Source organism: Garra rufa, chromosome 4 (genome assembly GCF_049309525.1).
Source record: "Garra rufa chromosome 4, GarRuf1.0, whole genome shotgun sequence".
Classification (NCBI taxonomy): Eukaryota; Metazoa; Chordata; class Actinopteri; order Cypriniformes; family Cyprinidae; genus Garra; species Garra rufa.
Genome location: NC_133364.1, coordinates 30812680 through 30836523, shown reverse-complemented (window position 1 = coordinate 30836523; position 23844 = coordinate 30812680). Strand labels below are relative to the sequence as shown.

General features: G+C 35.5%; 1 protein-coding gene across 1 annotated transcript; it reads right to left on the bottom strand.

The window, feature by feature from the left end:
• Window positions 1-357: 357 nt before the first annotated feature.
• Window positions 358-23205, bottom strand: kiaa0930. Its single transcript, XM_073838972.1, has 10 exons — window positions 22987-23205; window positions 14739-14887; window positions 14057-14161; window positions 13869-13946; window positions 12740-12841; window positions 7628-7768; window positions 7353-7541; window positions 7030-7189; window positions 1792-1947; window positions 358-1697 (listed from the first exon to the last, which is right to left on the bottom strand). The coding sequence occupies exons 1-10, from the start codon at window positions 23126-23128 to the stop codon at window positions 1657-1659; spliced, it is 1263 nt and encodes a 420-aa protein (XP_073695073.1). The 5' UTR covers window positions 23129-23205; the 3' UTR covers window positions 358-1656.
• Window positions 23206-23844: the final 639 nt, after the last annotated feature.

Here is a 23844-nt window from a genome sequence, read left to right as displayed (position 1 = left end):
TAGTGAATTGAACTGAATCAACATCTTTATTGACCTGAGCTGAATAATAACATAACACCATTTTTACAGAACACTATTTTGACACACTACTTCCCTGTTAATACTGTAAAGCTGCTTTGACACAATCTACATTGTAAGAAGCGGTATATAAATAATGCTACTTGACTTGACATTGTATATTTTTAGAGCAGCAGAATTTGAATTTGTCCCATATTTGAAGCAGTGGTGGTGTTTGATTCTAAAACAGTCTGTAGCCCTACATGAACAAAGGTGATCCTACACGTTTTGCAGTCTCCAAAAATTTGTTTTATACCCAATGTGTTGTATATTTTTTACTTTTAGTAAAAGGGCGATGAATTTCAACAAGAGCTTTTTTTATAATGTGTATTTTCATAAAGATGTACAGAAAAGGCGTGTATACATATTACAACATAAATACGACAACATGCACATTTACTGCTAAATTACCACTTGATACAAAAGCGCATTTGTGAAGCGTTTAACAAACTGGGACTTCTTTAAAAACAGCCTTCGACTGAAGCTTTGCACCTAAAGCAAAAAAGAAAAAAGAAAAAGAAATAAAACTGAAGACTAGGGTCTTAAAATAGTTTGAACAACATCTTGGAAACGCTGCTGGCAAATCTGCCTATCAAATATCAAATAGATATTAAAGCTGTCGGATCAGTTATTACATTCAGCTGACACACACATAGAAAACAAAATAATACTGATACTTTGGGTTGGCTATACATGTTCAACTCCAAAAGCCCTTTAGTGCAAAAGAGTTCTCAAAACCGAAACTCAAAGACGACAGTCACCGTACTTGAAGAAACACAGCAGAGAACAATCCAAAAATCAAAAAAGCAACGTCTGCTGGGTGGGATCATGTGATCTAGTGTCACGTTTAATGACAAAGTGTTTTTGTGGAACGGAGATGTTTCCAAAAACTGTGCTCAGTTGGTGTCGCCATCCATCTACCGGAAAAACGGCCTACGAAACATGCGTCAGAGTCTTCTCCGGAGATACGTCACGTTCACTAGTATTCGAGAATCATAAATCCCCTCAAACATATCAAGTAACAGACAGTCGTGTAAGTACAGACGGATATTCGCTGGACAGCTGCGATTCATTCGGCAATGGGCTATCAAAAGGACGACTTTGATATATATTAGCTGGTTAGCGATGTGTATTAAGGCCTAGAGCTGCGAGGAAATGTCCTTTGGAAAATACACTACACACAAAATCAGTAATGCTGTGAAACCTACGAGTGTCTCTTGCAGGAGGGTTTAAGAGAGACGGCTGTGGTCGGTATATTTCACTGAGTATCTAAGCAGCAGTGTATTTACAAGAACGACATTCGTTTATTGGGTTTCATCTCCCAATAAACATTTCCCTTTCATCTCACAGTCTAGTGCCACTTCAGTTCCAGGTCTCGAGCCATTCTGGAGGGCGTCTCTCTGAAGCCACAGGCAGACGAACATGTGGAAGAGGCACTTCTTGATGGAGTTTGTTCCTTAGGTTTCCCTATTCCTCTTCACGTTCACTGTAGCGTATTGTTCAAAGTTTTTGTTTTTGGTTATCTGTCCATACGCCACACGGCGGTTCCTCGGGGGCCTGATGTGAGGAGGCACTTGGTAACTTGGTCATCAGTAAATGCTATGTCATCAAAATGGGTTTCTGTCTCACCTCCAGGATATCTAAAAAAGAAACAATGGAGCCAGTTAGCCAGTACAATTCACAGCTAACAGACTGAAACGAACCAAGTTTGTATGGAGTGCAGGTGTGCTGTACCTGTGGTGATTCGATGCAAAGGAAGAGTCACGTAGGTGAGATGAGAATACAACAGAAAATACTCCTCTTTTCTGTTCAGCTTGAGCCAAGAACCCACGAGCGAGCGACCCGTTCCTGATAGAGAGCGCGAGCGCAGGTTTGTGGCATTGCACAAGTCTGAGGAAAGAGGAAAGTACCTTTAATTTCACTTTGGATGGAATAGAACTGAAAGTATTACTTTTCCTCCCCACAAAATTGTATGCATATTTGTTTTTTGTTTTTTATTTCTTCCTGTTTAAAACTAGGGCTGTTAATAAACGACTCATCCAAAGATATCTGTCAGAATATAAACAGAAATATATAAAGGAGAATGTAAAAATTAATCACTATATGAGAATAGTCAAAATATGATGAGAATAAAACCAAAATACTATGAGAATAAAGTCAAAACACTACGAGTATTAAGTCAAAACAGTATGAGAATTAAGTCGAAATACTACGAGAATAAAGTCAAAATATTATGAGAATAAAGTCAAAACACTATGAGAATTAGGTCCAAATAATATGAGAATAAAGTTTAAATATTTTGAGAATAAAGTCAAAATACTACAAGAATAAAGTCAAAATACTACGAGAATAAAGTCAAAATATTATGAAAATAAAGTCGCAGTACTACAAGAAAACAGTCGAAATACTATGAGAATAAAGTCGAAATATTTAGAGAAAAGTCAAAATATTATGAAAATAAAGTTGAAATACTACAAGAATACACTCGAAATACTATGAGAATAAAGTTTCAATATTTTGAGAATAAAGTCGAAATACTACGAGAATAAAGTCGAAATACTACGAAAATAAAGTCAAAATATTATGAGAATAAAGTCAAAATATTAAGAGAATAAAGTCGAAATATTATGAGAATAAAGTCGAAATACTATGAGAATAAAGTCAAAATATTATGAGAAAAGTCGAAATATTACGAGAATAAAGTCAAAATATTATGAGAATAAAGTCGAAATACTACGAGAATAAAGTCAAAATACTATGAGAATAAAGTCAAAATATTATGAGAACAAAGTCGAAATACTACGAGAATAAAGTCAAAACACTATGAGAATAAAGTCAAAATATTACGAGAATAAAGTCAAAATATTATGAGAATAAAGTCAAAACACTATGAGAATAAAGTCGCAGTACTACAAGAATAAAGTCAAAATACTACGAGAATAAAGTCAAAATATTTTGAGAATAAAGTCAAAATATTATGAAAATAAAGTTGAAATACTACGAGAATAAAGTCAAAACACTATGAGAATAAAGTCAAAATATTACGAGAATAAAGTCAAAATATTATGAGAATAAAGTCAAAACACTATGAGAATAAAGTCGCAGTACTACAAGAATAAAGTCAAAATACTACGAGAATAAAGTCAAAATATTTTGAGAATAAAGTCAAAATATTATGAAAATAAAGTTGAAATACTACAAGAATACACTCAAAATACTATGAGAATAAAGTTTAAATATTTCGAGAATAAAGTTGAAACACTACAAGAATAAAGTCAAAATACTACGAGAATAAAGTCAAAATACTACAAGAATAAAGTCAAAATACTACGAGAATAAAGTCGAAATACTACGAAAATAAAGTCAAAATATTATGAGAATAAAGTCAAAATATTAAGAGAATAAAGTCGAAATATTATGAGAATAAAGTCGAAATACTATGAGAATAAAGTCAAAATATTATGAGAAAAGTCGAAATACTACGAGAATAAAGTCAAAATATTATGAGAATAAAGTCGAAATACTACGAGAATAAAGTCAAAATACTATGAGAATAAAGTCAAAATATTATGAGAACAAAGTCGAAATACTACGAGAATAAAGTCAAAACACTATGAGAATAAAGTCAAAATATTACGAGAATAAAGTCAAAATATTATGAGAATAAAGTCAAAACACTATGAGAATAAAGTCGCAGTACTACAAGAATAAAGTCAAAATACTACGAGAATAAAGTCAAAATATTTTGAGAATAAAGTCAAAATATTATGAAAATAAAGTTGAAATACTACGAGAATAAAGTCAAAACACTATGAGAATAAAGTCAAAATATTACGAGAATAAAGTCAAAATATTATGAGAATAAAGTCAAAACACTATGAGAATAAAGTCGCAGTACTACAAGAATAAAGTCAAAATACTACGAGAATAAAGTCAAAATATTTTGAGAATAAAGTCAAAATATTATGAAAATAAAGTTGAAATACTACAAGAATACACTCAAAATACTATGAGAATAAAGTTTAAATATTTCGAGAATAAAGTTGAAACACTACAAGAATAAAGTCAAAATACTACGAGAATAAAGTCAAAATACTACAAGAATAAAGTCAAAATACTACGAGAATAAAGTCAAAACACTATGAGAATTAAGTCAAAATACTACAAGAATAAAGTCAAAATACTACGAGAATAAAGTCAAAATATTATGAAAATAAAGTCGCAGTACTATGAGAAAACAGTCGAAATACTATGAGAATAAAGTTTAAATATTTTGAGAATAAAGTCGAAATATTTAGAGAAAAGTCAAAATATTATGAAAATAAAGTTGAAATACTACAAGAATAGACTCGAAATACTATGAGAATAAAGTTTAAATATTTTGAGAATAAAGTCGAAATACTACGAGAATAAAGTCAAAACACTATGAGAATAAAGTCAAAATATTATGAGAAAAGTCGAAATATTACGAGAATAAAGTCAAAATATTATGAGAATAAAGTCGAAATACTACAAGAATAAAGTCAAAATACTACGAGAATAAAGTCAAAATATTTTGAGAATAAAGTCAAAATATTATGAAAATAAAGTTGAAATACTACAAGAATACACTCAAAATACTATGAGAATAAAGTTTAAATATTTCGAGAATAAAGTTGAAACACTACAAGAATAAAGTCAAAATACTACGAGAATAAAGTCAAAATACTACAAGAATAAAGTCAAAATACTACGAGAATAAAGTCAAAATACTACGAGAATAAAGTCAAAATACTACGAGAATAAAGTCAAAATACTACGAGAATAAAGTCAAAATATTATGAAAATAAAGTCGCAGTACTACAAGAAAACAGTCGAAATACTATGAGAATAAAGTTTAAATATTTTGAGAATAAAGTCGAAATACTACGAGAATAAAGTCAAAACACTATGAGAATAAAGTCAAAATATTATGAGAAAAGTCGAAATATTACGAGAATAAAGTCAAAATATTATGAGAATAAAGTCGAAATACTACAAGAATAAAGTCAAAATACTACGAGAATAAAGTCAAAATATTTTGAGAATAAAGTCAAAATATTATGAAAATAAAGTTGAAATACTACAAGAATACACTCAAAATACTATGAGAATAAAGTTTAAATATTTCGAGAATAAAGTTGAAACACTACAAGAATAAAGTCAAAATACTACGAGAATAAAGTCAAAATACTACAAGAATAAAGTCAAAATACTACGAGAATAAAGTCAAAACACTATGAGAATTAAGTCAAAATACTACAAGAATAAAGTCAAAATACTACGAGAATAAAGTCAAAATATTATGAAAATAAAGTCGCAGTACTATGAGAAAACAGTCGAAATACTATGAGAATAAAGTTTAAATATTTTGAGAATAAAGTCGAAATATTTAGAGAAAAGTCAAAATATTATGAAAATAAAGTTGAAATACTACAAGAATAGACTCGAAATACTATGAGAATAAAGTTTAAATATTTTGAGAATAAAGTCGAAATACTACGAGAATAAAGTCAAAACACTATGAGAATAAAGTCAAAATATTATGAGAAAAGTCGAAATATTACGAGAATAAAGTCAAAACACTATGAAAATAAAGTCGCAGTACTTCGAGAATAAAGTCAAAATACTACGAAAATAAAGTCGAAATATTACGAGAATAAAGTCAAAATATTATGAGAATAAAGTCGAAATACTACGAGAATAAAGTCAAAACACTATGAGAATAAAGTCAAAATATTACGAGAATAAAGTCAAAATACTACGAGAATAAAGTCAAAATACTACGAAAATAAAGTCAAAATACTACGAAAATAAAGTCGAAATATTACGAGAATAAAGTCAAAATATTCTGAGAATAAAGTTGAAATACTACAAGAATAAAGTTTAAATATTTTGAGAATAAAGTTGAAACACTACGAGAAAAAAGTCGAAATATTACAAGAATAAAGTTGAAATATGATGAGAATTAAGTCTAAATATATTGTGAAAAAAAGTCAGTATTTTAAGAATAAAGTTGAAATTTCTCGAGAATAAAGTCGAAATGTTTCGAGAATTTAAATAGTAGAAATTAAAATTATAATATTTTGAGAGGATAGTCTATACTGCGCATGCAAAGGACCGGATTGAGAATACGACAGTGATTTAGTGGCACGCTATATATACATTTTTTTTTATTTAAGTTAATGAGAATAAAGTAAAAAATATTACGAGAATATAGTTTAAATATTGCATGAATAAAGTCGAAATGTTAAAAGAATTTATTCTTGTAATTTTGACTTAATTTTAACCATTTCAACTTCATTCTTGAAATATTTCGACTTTATTTTTGTAGTATTTCAACTTTATTTCTGTAGTATTTTGACTTTATTTGTGTAATATTTCGACTTAATTTTCGTAATTTCAACTTTATTTTTGAAATATTGCGACTTTAATCTCGTAATATTTCGACTTTATTCTTGTAGTATTACGACTTTAATCTCATAATATTTCAACTTTATTCTCGCAATTTCAACTTTATTTTTGAAATATTGCAACTTTAATCTCGTAATACTTCGATTTTATTCTTGTAGTATTACGACTTTAATCTCATAATATTTCAACTTTATTCTCGTAATTTCAACTTTAATCTCGTAATTTTATTTTTTTTTTATGTTGCACTTAATCTATATATCTATCATTCTCTCTCTCTCTCTCTCTCTATATATATATATATATATATATATTTTTTTTTTTTTTTTTTTTTTTTTTTTTGGTGGGGCATCAGAATAGCCAAAGTGTGTTACAGATCATAGAATGAAAGCTGAAAACTGTAATTTTACAATCTGTATGTTTACAACTAATTTCACCTCAGAACCAAACAAAAAATCAGAACCAAAACAACCTGTTTATAAATACAAATCTATAAAATATGCCACTAAAACTGTTGTTAAATATAAGTAAGTCCCAGTGTACCTTCATCATCGTCTTCTCTGAAAAACTCTTCACTGTCGTTTGCCGAGTGGGATTTCTTCATCTCAGCAATTCGGTTTCGGGGCACTTTCCGCCGGAGTGACGGTGAGAAGAAAGAGGGTCTGTTTTTCTCCGGGGTTGGTGGAGTGCTGAATGATGTCACCTATGAGGAAAACAGAGCTATCGATTAATTCAAAAATGAAATTAGTTAAACCAAATGTAATTACATGACTTTCAATGCAGAGAACAAAAGCAAAAGGTTAAGTATTCATTAACTGAATCTGCAGCATGAAGTTGCAGAAAAATTGGGAACGGATGTAACGGACCCTCTCGTGAAGAGGGGAGTCTTGGTCCTCTTCAGTGCCGCAGGGCGAGGTGTCTCCAGTGGGCACTCGACTCACAGCCATCTCAGCATGACCTTTCCCCTGAGGGCCCTTCATCCGCACAAACTCCATGTTGTTGTACTTGTAGAAGCCAAATGACATCCGCTGGGCCATCTTAGCAGCCACACTTACCTATAAAAACGTACACACAGGTAACACCATGAAATACACACAGGAAGCGTGTATGAGATTTCGGACAAATGTAAAAAGCAACATACCCGGTTATCATAGACCTTCTTGAGGGCCTCGTAGCGGATGGATCCCTGGAAGATGACACCCTGGAATGTGTTGCTTTTGTCACTGGCCACCAGTTCCACACAAACCATCTCACCTTCTCCAACAGTCATATCACTAAAGACCTACCCAACACACACAACAATCACAGCCAATGTTGACAATTGCAGCACTGGTGGTTACAGAGAATTACTAATTATTAGGACTGTTAATGTGTATGTAGTATGTAGTACAGACCCCAACTTATTTAACTGTTAAATGAGTATAATTCAGAAGCCACCCAGCCATGTATAACGGGAGAAAAACACACTTTGTCTTGAAACTGCAGGCAGAAGCATTATCATGACATTAAACAGCATGACAGACCATGATTTTGATCTGATCAGCATGGACGGGCTGGTAAATCAAAGTACAAACAGACCATAAGCTAGAACTAAAATATGGCTGGCAATGAGAAGCGGGATTATTATCTTTAACTAAAACAAGTTCATTATTTTTTATTTTTTTCAAATATGCAAGGCAACATTTGTGACCCTCAACTACAAAACCAGTCTTAATTAGTAAGGGTATATTTGTAGCAACAGCCAAAAACACGTTGTATGGGGCAAAATTATTGATTTTTCTTTTTAATGACAAAAATCATTAGGATATGAAGTAAAGATCATGTTCCATGAAGATATTTTATAAATTTTCTCTTGTGCATATATATAAAACATAATTTTTGATTAGTAATATGCATCACTAAGAACTTCATTTTGACAACTTTAAAGGCACTTTCTCAATATTTAGATTTTTTTGCACCCCTAGATTCCAGATATTCAAATAGTTGTATTTCGGCCAAATATTGTCCTATCCTTACAAGCCATACATCAAAAATTCCAGGGTCACATTTCTGCTTTTCATTTACTTTGTACTAAAGTACTAAATAAATTAAAATGTATTTTAAAAAATGAAAAAAGAAAATGTAAATGTAAAAAAAAAAAAAAAATCATTTAAAATATTAAAACTAGAGTAGTATACGGTATCACTGGCACTAAAATAACACTGGTGAGAAGACAATTAAAAAAATAACCTTACTTATACTTGTTTTTACTTCAATAACCTGACATTTACACATTTTATTTCAATGAATTTCAAAACCCAAGTTTTCTGTTAAGTTTCTTAACAGTAAAAAATGAAGTGTGGAATGTTGGACACTTCATGTACTTAAAGGAACACTCCACTTTTTTGGAAAAGGCTCATTCTCCAACTTCCCCCGAGTACTTGGTCGGGAATCCTTTTGCAGAAATGACTGCTTCAATGCGGCGTGGCATGGAGGCAATCAGCCTGTGGCACTGCTGAGGTGTTATGGAGGCCCAGGATGCTTCGATAACGGCCTTAAGCTCATCCAGAGTGTTGGGTCTTGCGTCTCTCAACTTTCTCTTCACAATATCCCACAGATTCTCTATGGGGTTCAGGTCAGGAGAGTTGGCAGGCCAATTGAGCACAGTAATACCATGGTCAGTAAACCATTTACCAGTGGTTTTGGCACTGTGAGCAGGTGCCATGTTGTGCTGAAAAATGAATCTTCATCTCCATAAAGCTTCTCAGCAGATGGAAGCATGAAGTGCTCCAAAATCTCCTGATAGCTAGCTGCATTGACCCTGCCCTTGATAAAACACAGTGGACCAACACCAGCAGCTGACATGGCACCCCAGACCATCACTGACTGTGGGTACTTGACACTGGACTTCAGGCATTTTGGCATTTCCCTCTCCCCAGTCTTCCTCCAGACTCTGGCACCTTGATTTCCGAATGACATGCAAAATTTGCTTTCATCTGAAAAAAGTACTTTGGACCACTGAGCAACAGTCCAGTGCTGCTTCTCTGTAGCCCAGGTCAGGCGCTTCTGTCGCTGTTTCTGGTTCAAAAGTGGCTTGACCTGGGGATGTTTCTACTCCAGACTAAGTCCACTGCTTCCGCAGGTCCCCCAAGGTCTGGAATCAGTCCTTCTCCACAATCTTCCTCAGGGTCCAGTCACCTCTTCTCGTTGTGCAGCGTTTTCTGCCACACTTTTTCCTTCCCACAGACTTCCCACTAAGGTGCCTTGATACAGCACTCTGGGAACAGCCTATTCGTTCAGAAATGTCTTTCTGTGTCTTACCCTCTTGCTTGAGGGTGTCAATGATGGCCTTCTGGACAGCAGTCAGGTCGGCAGTCTTACCCATGATTGCGGTTTTGAGTAATGAACCAGGCTGGGAGTTTTTAAAAGCCTCAGGAATCTTTTGCAGGTGGTTAGAGTTAATTAGTTGATTCAGATGATTAGGTTAATAGCTTGTTTAGAGAACCTTTTCATGATATGTTAATTTTTTGAGATAGGAATTTTGGGTTTTCATGAGCTGTATGCCAAAATCATCAATATTAAAACAATAAAAGGCTTGAACTACTTCAGTTGTGTGTAATGAATCTAAAATATATGAAAGTCTAATGTTTATCTGTACATTACAGAAAATAATGAACTTTATCACAATATGCTAATTTTTTGAAAAGGACCTGTATATCCTGTACTAATACCTTTTTCTAGGCCGATAAGATTAGGAACTACACTTCCATTCTGGCATAACAGTCAAGGAAGTTTGCTGCCGTAACATGGCCGAAAGCAGGCGCAGTAATATCACACAGCACATGTGCAAATGCTAACCTAGCTGGAAACTAATTTCAGGCGCTGCGTGATATTACTGCGGCTGCTTCGGCCATATTACGTCAGCAAACTTCCTTGACTATTACGCTGGAATGGAAGTGTAGTTCCTAATCTTATCGGTCTAGAAAATCGCAGCTTTACATTTTCCGCAGGTATTAGTACACAATATAACTACAGAAGAGTCAAGTTTTAAATTGGACAAATATCGAAACTCGTTGGTCATTTTTGAACGCAATTCTATTGGTCTCAGCTTTCAATGATCTACGCTAAGCTATTCCAAAAGTGATATTGCCAGAACGGCTGAATGGATTTGAAAATGATAAAACTCAACTTATTAACTTGGGGGGAATTGGAGAATGAGCCTATTTCCAAAAAAGTGGAGTGTTCCTTTAACTGTTGCAGCTTTAATGACGTAGCAGAGGGGAGACTCAGATTAAAAATGACAAAATACCCTTATAAATTGTATACACTACACAGCTGAGTGTATAGCGCATATGTACATAGTACAGTCATGGCCAAAAGTTTTGAGAATGACACAAATATTAGTTTTCACAAAGTTTGCTGCTAAACTGCTTTTAGATCTTTGTTTTAGTTGTTTCTGTGATGTACTGAAATATAATTACAAGCACTTCATACGTTTCAAAGGCTTTTATCGACAATTACATGACATTTATGCAGAGAGTATTTGCAGTGTTGGCCCTTCTTTTTCAGGACCTCTGCAATTCGACTGGGCATGCTCTCAATCAACTTCTGACTGATAGCAACCCATTCTTTTATAATCACTTCTTGGAATTAGTCAGAATTAGTGGGTTTTTGTTTGTCCACCCGCCTCTTGAGGATTGACCACAAGTTCTCAATGGGATTAAGATCTGGGGAGTTTCCAGGCCATGGACCCAAAATGTCAACGTTTTGGTCCCCGAGCCACTTAGTTATCACTTTTGCCTTATGGCACGGTGCTCCATCGTGCTGGAAAATGCATTGTTCTTCACCAAACTGTTGTTAGATTGTTGGAAGAAGTTGCTGTTGGAGGGTGGTTTGGTACCATTCTTTATTCATGGCTGTGTTTTTGGGCTAAATTGTGAGTGAGCCCACTCCCTTGGATGAGAAGCAACCCCACACATGAATGGTCTCAGGATGCTTTACTGTTGGCATGACACAGGACTGATGGTAGCGCTCACCTTTTCTTCTCCGGACAAGCCTTTTTCCAGATGCCCCAAACAATCGGAAAGAGGCTTCATCGGAGAATATGACTTTGCCCCAGTCCTCAGCAGTCCATTCGCCATACTTTTTGCAGAAGATCAATCTGTCCCTGATGATGTTTTTTTTTTTGGAGAGAAGTGGCTTCTTTGCTGCCCTTCTTGACACCAGGCCATCTTCCAAAAGTCTTGTCTCACTGTGCGTGCAGATGCGCTCACACCTGCCTGCTGCCATTCCTGAGCAAGCTCTGCACTGGTGGCACTCCGATCCCGCAGCTCAATCCTATTTAGGAGACGATCCTGGCGCTTGCTGGACTTTCTTGGACGCCCTGAAGCCTTCTTAACAAGAATTGAACCTCTTTCCTTGAAGTTCTTGATGATCCTATAAATTGTTGATTTTGGTGCAATCTTAGTAGCCACAATATCCTTGCCTGTGAAGCCATTTTTATGCAACGCAATTATGGCTGCACGCATTTCTTTGCAGGTCACCATGGTTAACAATGGAAGAACAATGATTTCAAGCATCACCCTCCTTTTAACATGTCAAGTCTGCCATTCTAACCCAATCAGCCTGACATAATGATCTCCAGCCTTGTGCTCATCAACATTCTCACCTGAGTTAACAAGACGATTACTGAAATGATCTCAGCAGGTCCTTTAATGACAGCAATGAAATGCAGTGGAACGTTTTTTTTTTGGGATTAAGTTCATTTTCATGGCAAAGAAGGTCTATGCAATTCATCTGATCACTCTTCATAACATTCTGGAGTATATGCAAATTGCTATTATAAAAACTTAAGCAGCAACTTTTCCAATTTCCAATATTTATGTTATTCTCAAAACTTTTGGCCACGACTGTATATAAGTGCATAGTGTTTAGTGCATCATTTGGGACGCTGCTTACTTCTGTATAGATAAACCTACAAAAACATTATAATATTCTAAAACGGACATACAATTCACATTTATGACTGTAAACTCAGTTACCTGACTAATCTAGGTGGCAACAGCATCAGGAAAACCACGTAAACCTGTCTAACCTGTTCATACAAACCTCAGAAAGATAACACTTTCGAGAACAGAACAGAGTTTGTTTCCTTATGTTTGATGCCACTTGTTTCTCCTTTGGTTAACCTGATGTTGCAGTACACAGCTCTTAAAATTACCAGCACGTTTGATCTAGCACCACAATGTCATTTGAGAGCCTTAGAAAAGGTTACCTCCTCAAAGTTGTCAATCATGAAGAAGATGTTGGGGTAGCTCATTTTTGATTCCTCCCCTTTGCTGTCCATTGGGTGTTTGCTTGGAGAGGCAAACACTTGCTGTAAATAAAGAGATCCCCTGTTTTCAGTTGCAAATACATAGAAATAACATTCAACCATTTTATGACATGTCTGTGTCATTAGCCTAAGAAGGAAGTGAACTCTTTTATCAGTTTGTTTAGTTCAGGTTTTGGTTTAGATGTTTGAGGTAGGATGTATTTACAGACTTTTTGGAGAGGTACGTGTACTATCTGGGTGTGTCAGCTGAAAATGTCAACCTTTTCACCATGGTTTTGAGATTGTAGAGTAGCTTGTAGTTTCATAATCATACGGTTTTTCTAATAACAACTGACCGAATGGTAAAACTATTAACCCTGTTAGTTATTCAGTGTAGTAAACAACCAATGCTTTATGCTTTACACTAAGTATTAAACTACAATTTGCAGTTTCATAACCTTTTGACTTGCCCAATTACAGAATGTTACTAAGATTTTGTGTAAACAAGACATTAGATTATTAAAGCATGCCTAGAATTAGATTTTTTTAACTAATTACTAAAAAGCACATTAAATTATCTAATAATAAACAACTTCTAGTGTCAATCTTCAGGCTAAGGCTAATAATGGATAACTGCAAGACTCAAGTTTGTGCACTAAACACCTGATTATCGACAAGTGTATACATATCCTATTATAATTCACCTTCTGGTATCATAACCCTGAGTTTAGACTAAACTTTAGATTAACTGAACTGTAAGACTGCCTACTGTTTTACCTTGCGTCTAAACTGTGCAGTTGTATCTCATCACCCAAACTGCACAAATCTGCCCTCCAAAGGCAAAGTGCAGTAACTACACATTTGGTCAGAATTGAGTTAAGGCTTAAAATGGACTTTGTGACAACTGTTTTGTCTTGTGGCAAAGTCTCCTGGTTCAATTTTGTCCCAGAGAGACAAGAGTGTTTCAGAGAAACAAGAGTGTCAACATGTTTGACTAGCTGGTGTAAAAACTTTAAAGGCATTTTTCTCAGTTTCAGTGTTGGCGTAGTTACTGCACTTTGCCTTTGGAGGGCAGAAATGTGGTCTTTACCTGGGATTTCTTTTTGTGGATGTGGATGTCTCCTGCGTCTGAGCGCGTGCAAACTGCACATGTGACCACATAGTCCAGCTGTAGGACAAAAGACATGAGCAAAACAACATTATGAAAAACTTCTGTTTACATTGACGTTACATTGCGCATATACACATCATAGCGTCTGATCATGGAGGTTTACTTACTTTCTGCAGGATGAGATTGAGATAGACGCTCTCCTCCCAGTCGATGTCAGGATCACCGAGTCCAGGCAGCTTTTTAGAGTCTCTTCTGTAAACTTCGACCTCCACCTGAAACCAACACAAGTCACAGCAAATTAAATCCCAGTTCAGATGCTCTGCCCTTGTGCTTTGATAGGACAGGATTTTTTGGTGGATCATCTGATTCTCTTCTGCATTGAGCTAGATGTAATTAGAATAGAAATAGAATTGGTCTCACACAATTATTTCAAACCTTTCTTGGTAATCTCAAATTTTCATAACATGACATAATTAATGTAGGCAAGATTAACCATCTTAGAAAGTCTGTTTAGCTACTATGGTTTCATGTTTTGCAAATTATCTCTGCCAAGTGCATCCAATGACCATCCAACATTCTCCATCCTATAAACCCTTATGTCCAAATGATTCATTGTAAAACAATTTCTGTTTGTAACTTTATTTACTCTGTCATTCTTTACTGCTTGGGAGAAGGTTATCAGCAAGATAAAGTTAGGAGTTCTTTCATCATGTACTCAGCCTCATCCAAACATGTACACATTTTTGCTCACGTGGGATGACATTCGGAATGTTCTTTGAACTGTTTTGAAACAAGACAAAACAACACTCGACCCTAGTTACTTTTTAATTTTTCTTAGCTTAATCTCACCTTCTTCCCTTCTGTGTTGTCTGCACTGACGTAGGAGAGCTTGCGGCGCACATAAAAGAGCATATCGTCCTGACGGGGCGCCCATTTCTCCATGAAGTATGTGGAGAACATCCATGTCCAGAACACTATGCGGTCATCCTTGAAGCACCCTAAAAAAAAATAAAAAAACCGAATCTAATTAAATGCAATGAATTTCATTTAAGTGTTTTACCTAAAATTTTTAAATGTTAAAATGCATTTTTTATTACGCAAAACGCACAATAACTGACTGCAAAATAGTTTTTTTGTCAGATTTCACCTCACAAAGAAAAATTCTGAATTCTGAATTGTCGTCAGATGTTATTGGTGATTTTCAATGTTTGTGCAAGTTTGACAAATAAAAGATAGTACAGTCAATATAAAATCAAAATTCATCCTGTTTACTTGCTTAATACACATTGTATGTCTTACTGTGACCAACTCATTGATGTATATTATTTTTAAATTTTCATAATCTTTCATCACAATTGTAATAAGTTGTTTCATCTCTCAAATGACTTTTTGCAATTTTGCATTCATTTCTAGGTTCATTCCAATATAACAAGCCCACTTTTTACCATTCAATAAATTCCCAAAGAATAACATGGATACACTAATACAGTGCCTTGCGAAATTATTTATACCCCTTCATTTTTTTTTCAGATTTTGTTATGTTGCTGCCTTATGCTAAACAACTTTAAATTACTTTTTTCCCACATCAATCTACACTCCCTACTCCATATTGGTAAAGCAAAAAATAGGTTTTTATCATTTGTGCAAATTTATTAAAAATAAAAAAAAAACTGAAAAGATCCCGTTGCATAAGTATTCATACCCTTTTCTGGGACACTCGAAATTTAGCTCAGGAGCATTCATATTGCTTCTAGATGTTACTACACTTCGAGTGGAGTTAAACTGTGGCAAATTCATTTGAATGAGTATGATTTAGAAAGGCACACACCTCTCAGAAAAGGTTTAACAGCTGAAAATGCATATCAGAGCAAAAACCAAGTCCTGAGGTCAAGATAACTGCCTGTAGAGCTCAGTGACAGACTTGCGTTAAGGCAATGATCTAGGGAAGAGTTCAGAAATCAAAAATCTACTGCATTGAAGGTTCACAGAAGCATGTAGCCTCCATTACCCATAATGGAAGATGACTGGAACAACTAGGACTCTAGAAAATGTCTGCCAGCCCCCATCCAAGCTGACAGAGCTTGAGAGGTGAAAAGGTGAGGCAAAGAATGGCAGATAATTGCCAAATGCAGATGTGCAAAGCTTGTTACATCATACCCAAAAAGACTGGAGGCTGTAAAGGTGCTTCAACTATGTACTGAGTTAAGGGTATGAATACTTATGCAATGTAGTTATTTTAGTTGTTTTATTTTTAATACATTTGTAAAATTTGCAAATATGGTTTTTGCTTTGTCATTATTATGGTGTATGGAGTGAATTGATGTGGGGAAAAACTAATTTAAAGCAGTTTAACATAATGCTGCAACAAAACGTGAAATAGTAATAGGATATGTATACACTTGTAATTTTGCAAGGCACTGTATATGGATTTAGACTTTGTATATGATTGCAAGGTCTGAAAGCATATTTGCAACATATTTCAAAACAATTTTAAGTCAGTGTCTTTATGTCATCATTAGCTGCAATTGTACAGGTGATTAGTGACATCTTTATTGATCTTAATGAGCAATTTAGTTTTGTTCTGTCAATCCATTGAGACATCAGAAGTTTTCTTTTTTGAAAACTGGAACACTTCCACCCTGTCAGCACCCTGTCAGCACAAAAGGGGCTACAGTGCTGTATAGGAGTGCTTCAGTAACTCCTAACATGACATTTACTTCCATGGTTCTCAATCTACAAAAAAAGAGAAATGATCATAGGACCTGGACTTCCACATCCTCATTTAGAAAGAGGAAGATATTGCTGGATATCTGCTCAGTTCTGCCTGAGGATCCACTACTCAACAAGATTAAAGGGATAGATCACACAAAAACAAGTTTTCTTTCTTCTGCTGAACACAAACATTTTGAAGAATGTTGTTAACCAAACTGTTGTTGGAGCCCACTGCCTTTTAAAGCAGGCAGAAAAAGTTCAGCAGAAATTAAGGGGGTCATATGATGTTGCTAAAAAAAAAAACATTATTTTGTGTATTTGTTGTAATGCAATGCGTTTATGCAGTTTAAGTTTAAAAAACATATTATTTTCCACATACTGTACATTATTGTTGCTCCTCCCTGCTCTGCCTTTCTGGAAAGCTTTGATTTTTACAAAACTCATCGCTGACGGAAACCGAGGTGTTCTCTGATTGGCCAGCCATATGGTGCGTTGTAATTGGCTGAATACCTCAAGCGTGTGAAGGAAATGTTACGCCCCTTGTTTCTTGGTGCAATGAGACACAAACAATAAAACCAATTATAAATGAGGCATTTGTTGCATCCAGTGGGGACATAACTACTGATTATAATGATTCATACTGTCTTTTAACACGTTTAAATATAAAAAAATATAAAGGCCGTCAGTCAGAAGCACAGACTGTCCTTGCAACATTGGAATTGCCCCACTTCATAGCCTCAACCTTTTTGTGCACAGCTGGCATTGTAAGATGCTCTCCCAGGTTCAGGAAACAGTCCTCCGCGAATTAGGCATCACTCACTCGAATATTTGCATTGTACTGTTTCGGAACAGTGTTGTAAATATAACTTAACCACTGATTTCTACTTGTATCCTTGTTTGGAATGAAAACAAAGTACTTTCGCTGTTGCTTTCGCAATGAAACTCACTGCGTCTCCACAACATGACGGCTGCAACACTACTACAGCCAGTAAACGTTACACCTTTTTTTTTTTCCCATATACATATGTGTGGTGTTATGCTAATCTACTCACCCCATGACGTGGACCATTGGGGGTGTGTTTGAACGAGCTGTTTTAGGGAGGTGTGGCTGAGTCTTAAAGGGATAGTTCACCCAGAAATGAAAATTTAATGTTTATCTGCTTACCCCCAGGGCATCCAAGATGTAGGTGACTTTGTTGTTTCTTCAGAAGAACACAAACGTAGATTTTTAACCAAAACCGGTGCAGTCTGCCAGACATATAATGGCAATGGATCGTGCCAAAGCTCGTGCTCAGGAGAGCTGGACGTGGCTGTGTATCAAAGGTAAAAAATGATATAAATACTGTTCAGTTTCTCCCAAAAACCGATCGTTTCGTGTCTTAGGACATCAATGTATCGTCACGAGCCACAGGGTGTAATTTGGATTTGTCTGTGCATGTTATTTTTTGCTTTTAAAGGTCTGGTGCCCATCCACTGCTATTATATGGCTGGCAGACTGCACCGGTTTTGGTTAAAAATCTACATTTGTGTTCTGCTGAAAAAACAAAGTCACCTACATCTTGGATGCCCTGGGGGTAAGCAGATAAACATTAAATTTTCATTTCTGGGTGAACTATTCCTTTAAATTTTATAATAAATATCTCTTTGGTTTTGAGACTTTAAGCTTTGCAACTTTACAGATCTTATCTATGCACAAACAGCTTGTAACACTCCAAAGACAAAGGAAAGCAAGAAACCGCATCGTATGACCCCTTTATAACAAATTAAAACATGGTTGGAACAACTTGAAGGTGAGTAAATGATGACAAATGACGGGTGAACTACCCTTTTAAGCTTGTTGAGTGGTGGATACTCAGGAAGAACTGAACAAATATCCAGCAGTACTTCCTCTTTCTAAATTCCAACACCAAAGGTGATGATACACAGGACGACTTTTTGAGCAACGTTGCCAAATAATGTTGCTTGGGCCCTTTCCCTTTGAGAATGAGCAACACATTTCTTTATGGATACTTTGGATCAATCGTGGGCCCTGTGTCTCACCTGGTTGTCTTGTGTATCATCACCTTATGTTTTAAATCCATGTGTTGAATTCATTTTTCATAACAAACAAATTAAATGACCGGGACAAGTCTGATCTCAAGATATCATCCAGTATCTCTGACCTCTGAACAGATGCTATAGAATAGATCAACCGCAACAACTTCAACACTCAGATACCATCTAAAGCACTGCCAGCACAACAACATTGCAACCTACTTCTTTCTTCCCTTTAATTCCACCACAGCTTCTGAAACTTTTCAGTTCTTCTAAAGTTAAAAACTGTGGAAGCCCATTTCCGCCACTGAATGAAAAAAGGTTATTGCGACTTCACGCAATTCTGACTTTTTTTTCCTCAGAATTGTGTTAGAAATTCACAATTCTGACTTTCTTTCTGAGACATAAACTCACAATTGTGAGTTATAAAGTCAGAATTCCGAGATATAAGGTGTTTCTCAATGTCAAGGATACGTCCTTGGCAGGACTGGTCCTTCCAAGTCACTTCCTTCAGAGGCTAGGCGAGACTCCTCTTAAGCATTCGGAGAACACATAAATGGAACAGGCTAGCAAGTGCACGTTATTGCGTCATTACCTCAGTGAAAGGTCCGCTCTTATCATTTATTTAAAAATAATTACATCCATTACGTCAAATTGACCCTGCACTGTTTAAACACACTTGACAGTCAAAAAATCAATATGATTAAAAAGGAGTTTATTGATTTAAAAACTATTATATTGCCTGAGTGAACAGAACTGCGTCCATAGCAATGCTCTGTTTTTCATGGCAACCGTGTGCCGTATACTTCGCGGTTGTCTGTTATCAAGAAATAACAGACCGGAATTCAACCAAGCCATTGTAATAATATTTGATATTGAAAAATATTTATAATTTAACAACTATTTGTTAAAGACTTGTCGTATCTCACAAACAAGTTTATTTTTTAATTTCCCCAACTACACTATTTTTACCATATTGAGCAAAATGATCCCTTCATTCCCTTCATGACTCCGCTAACGTCCGACATTTGTATTTTTGAACAAGATAGCAAAGCTGCGCGCATAGGATTGTGGGTGATTTTAGAGCGCGAAGAGCGCGAAGGCTACACGCATCCTTTCCTGTGTATGGGATATTTTTCGAACGAAGGACGCAGTCCTTGGTTGAAACTCCGAGGATCCTCGACATTGGAACAGTCCTTCGACGGATGTCGATGACGTAGCATCCTCGAAATTCTGGCTTCCGAGGATCCTTCCTTGACATTGAGAAACGCCTATAGACTCGCAATTCTGAGAAACAAAGTCAGAAATTGCTTGATATAAACTAGATATAGATATAGACTTTGTATCTCGCAATTCTAGTTTATATCTATTTATATATCTAGTTTATATCTAGCAATTCTGACTTTATAACTCGAAATTGTGCGTTTATATCTCACAATTCTGAGAAAAATTTCAGAATTACAAGATGTAAACTCAAAATTGCTAGAAAAAAACTCTGAATTGTGAGATAAAAAGTCGCAGTTACCTTTTTTATCTTTTCTTTATTTTTCAGAAACGGGTTTCCATAAAAAACAAACGGAATTTAATCACAGTAGACAGTATAATTCATTTAAGGATTTTTTTGTAATATCTTCAAGGCCTTAAGGTCTCATTTTTGTGCTCTAGGGACTTTGTCTTCTGAAAATTTGTGGAAATCTCATCAATATTTTGTCAGGTATATCGTACAGTTGCCAAGTTACTGGTACTGTCTAATTCCTAGTACAGAATGCCTCCATGAGTCACCCAAATAGAACCATTGGGACTGAAAGAGTTCAGTAACATCACGTTCTTTAAATGGAGCTTAATTGGTTCACTGGACAATTTCAGGATAGCTTGGCTTGTGATATTTACTGCTACATATAGTTAACCCCCAATGGCAAGCAAGCAGGCTTTCAAAATATGATATTTTTCAAATGGAAACACTTCTGGATAAAGTTTTGCAATGCTTTAAAACACACAAAAAAACATATCCTGACAATTATCCAACTAACCAAGCTTAAATAAAAGGACTGAGGGAAAACATCTTAAACATTTTAAGAATAAGATGAAATTCTTTTCATTTCATGTTGTGTAAATTAACATTAGACAATGTATTATAAAAACATAAGATAACAATAACCAATATTAAAAGTTAAGCATAACATTATTTTAGAATAATAAAAGCTGTGAACACTCATTTATTAGTTCATAATACATATTAACTAACGAAATTATCCTTCTGCTAAAGTGTTACGAAAAAAAAAAAAAAAAAAAACATGCGCCATCCAAGACAGCAAGTGTGATTTCTTAGATATGTAACCAGAGGAAGATGTTCAAGAAGCAGAAGTGAAGAGCAGTGCAAAACTCTAAACATTAACAGTGTCGCACAGAGAATGAAATATTAAAAAGGGACAAATCATCGAAGAAAGACGACGAAGAAAGAGAGAGAAGCACAAAGACAACATCATAATTAAAGATGTTGAAAAAATTGGCTAAAATTACTTTCCTTTGTACAGTCTGGCTCATTTGAGTGAGTGAAATATCCACCATATATGATTTAGAATGATTAAGAGCGAATCACTCTAATGTATTTGCTGTGAGCTTAGATGATGTATTTGCATGTGACTTAAGTTACTCAGTAATCACAAGAACTCTGACCCTGACAACAAGACAAGGGTCCTTTAAAGGAACACTCCACTTTTTTGGGGGGAAATAGGCTCCCCCTGAGTTAATAAGCTGAGTATTACAGTTTTGAAATCCATTCAGCCGTTCTGCTTTTCTGGCGATATCACTTTTAGCATAGCTTAGCATAGATCATTGAATCCTATGAGACCAATAGCATCGCGTTCAAAAATGACCAATACGTTTCGGTATTTGTCCTATTTAAAACGTGACTCTTCCACAGTTATATCGTGTACTAAGACCAGCGGAAAATGTAAAGCTGCGATTTTCTAGGCCGATAAGATTAGGAACTACACTTGCTAAGCTATGCTAAAAGTTATATGATATCAGCCAGAACAGGAGAACGGCTGAATGGATTTCAAAAAGGTAAAACTCAACTTATTAACTCGGGGGCAGTTGAAGAATAAGCCTATTTCCAAAAAAGTGGAGTGTTCCTTTAACCTTCTGCTAAAGTGTTACGAAAAAAAAAACAAAAAAAACATGCGCCATCCAAGACAGCAAGTGTGATATCGTGTGATATGTAACCAGAGGAAGATGTTCAGGAAGCAGAAGTGAAGAGCAGTGCAAAACTCTAAACATTAACAGTGTCGCACAGAGAATGAAATATTAAAAAGGAAAAAAACACCAAAGAAAGATGACGGAGAAAGAGAGAGAAGCACAAAGACAACATCATAATCAAAGATGTTGAAAAAATTGGTTAAAATTAATTTCCTTTGTACAGTCTGGCTCATTTGAGTGAGGAAAACTGAAATATCCAAAATATATGATTTAGAATGATTAAGGGGGAGTCGCTCTAATGTATTTGCTGTGAGCTTAGATGATGAATTTGCATGTGACTGTAATCACAAGAACTCTGACCCTGACAACAAGACAAGGGTCCTTTAAGAGTAATATGAGATGGTATCTCTCCTCAAGGAATTTTCAGGATTCCAGTTACGAAACCTGGTCTTGATGGGGACAAACATGTTTTCTGACTACATGAATTAACTAGGATCAATAGAGCCTAAGCTTATTCTTAAATTACCCTGTAGAAACCACCTAACATGACCATAAATTCATTAAAACCCTTGCCATTCGTTCCCTTCAGTGTTAATAGGATGGAAATCCCCAAGTCAAATGGAATGCCAATGCAATCAATCAGCCAAAGTGTAATCTAACAAGGAATTTTCTAAACATTTTGTCTATATAGGCGGTGTCATGCATTTCAGCACGATGCCATTTTCAACAGGTGTTAACTAAGAAAGAATTTTGTGATTTAGTCTACCATAACATGAAGTAAAACACTTATTCCTTGACATTTATTCTGACTACACAGACTGACAGACATGCTGTCAAAATGGATAGATAGATAGATAGATAGATAGATAGATAGATAGATAGATAGATAGATAGATAGATAGATATTGAATTATAATGCTGAAAAGAGAAGACAGGACTATGACATCACAGGCGCGAGAGAGCGGCAGCACGCTTCGTGAACTATGATGTCATAAAGGAGCATCAGTTGAAACAATAGTAGATGACCGCGGCCTGTTTTCGCGTTTATTGTCATATTAAAATCAATTCGGACGTGTCTGCAGCGTTAAAGAAAGACAGAGGCTGTGACAGGATCGAGGGGTAACTGTTAACGTCTGAATGTAACGTTACTGACCCAGTCCGCTAAGGTCCTGTCTGACGTTCAGGCGGTTCCGCTCGTCCGCGATGGCCTTCAGCATGTGCTGTAGGGACTGGTCCGGTTCGGCGGGATCATCGCTCTGACCCGATAGAGCTGCCATAATGCTCGCGGATGTCATGACACGATCTCAGCGCTCATCTCACAGCAACCTCACAGACCGCCGTACATGGCACAAGCCGAGCACAACAACACAAGCGCTCTGCACTTCCGTCAGCTGCGACGCGTTGCGTCGGGAACACCCCATGATCTGCCGGTGATGTCACGCCGTAGGTGTCGCTTAAAGGGGGCATGTCACTTCTAATATTACTAATCACTCTCACCTCATAGGTGTTTTATGTGCAACAGTAACTCAATTTTAATCTTAAAAAATAATCAGACTCTTCCTTAAAAATACCGAATTGCTTAAAAATACTTGTTTTATCATGGTAATCAGTCTTGTAGAGAGTCACGCATGTACAAATATGATAAACCTTATCTTGTTTATTGGCTATAGATCATATGAATAATGCTCATGCAAGAAACTAAACATGCTGTTTCTTCATGTTTTATTTAGATTCTCTGTGCTCCCCTCTTGTGTCTGAACCTTCGATTACATTAATAGTCTGCTGGATGTATTGAATGTGTTTTAAAAAGTAATTCAAACCACAGCGTCTCTTTTTTATAACATGCCTGCCAACTTAATTTAGTCCTATTTGCTATATTTGATGTTCTATTATAATTGTTTTCTCTAACACATTATCTCTAATGTGCATTAAAATCTTTTCAATTAAATTTGCAGTCTATTGTTGACATTGAGTTTTGTTCTGTTGGCTAATTGTTCTAATGTAATATTTA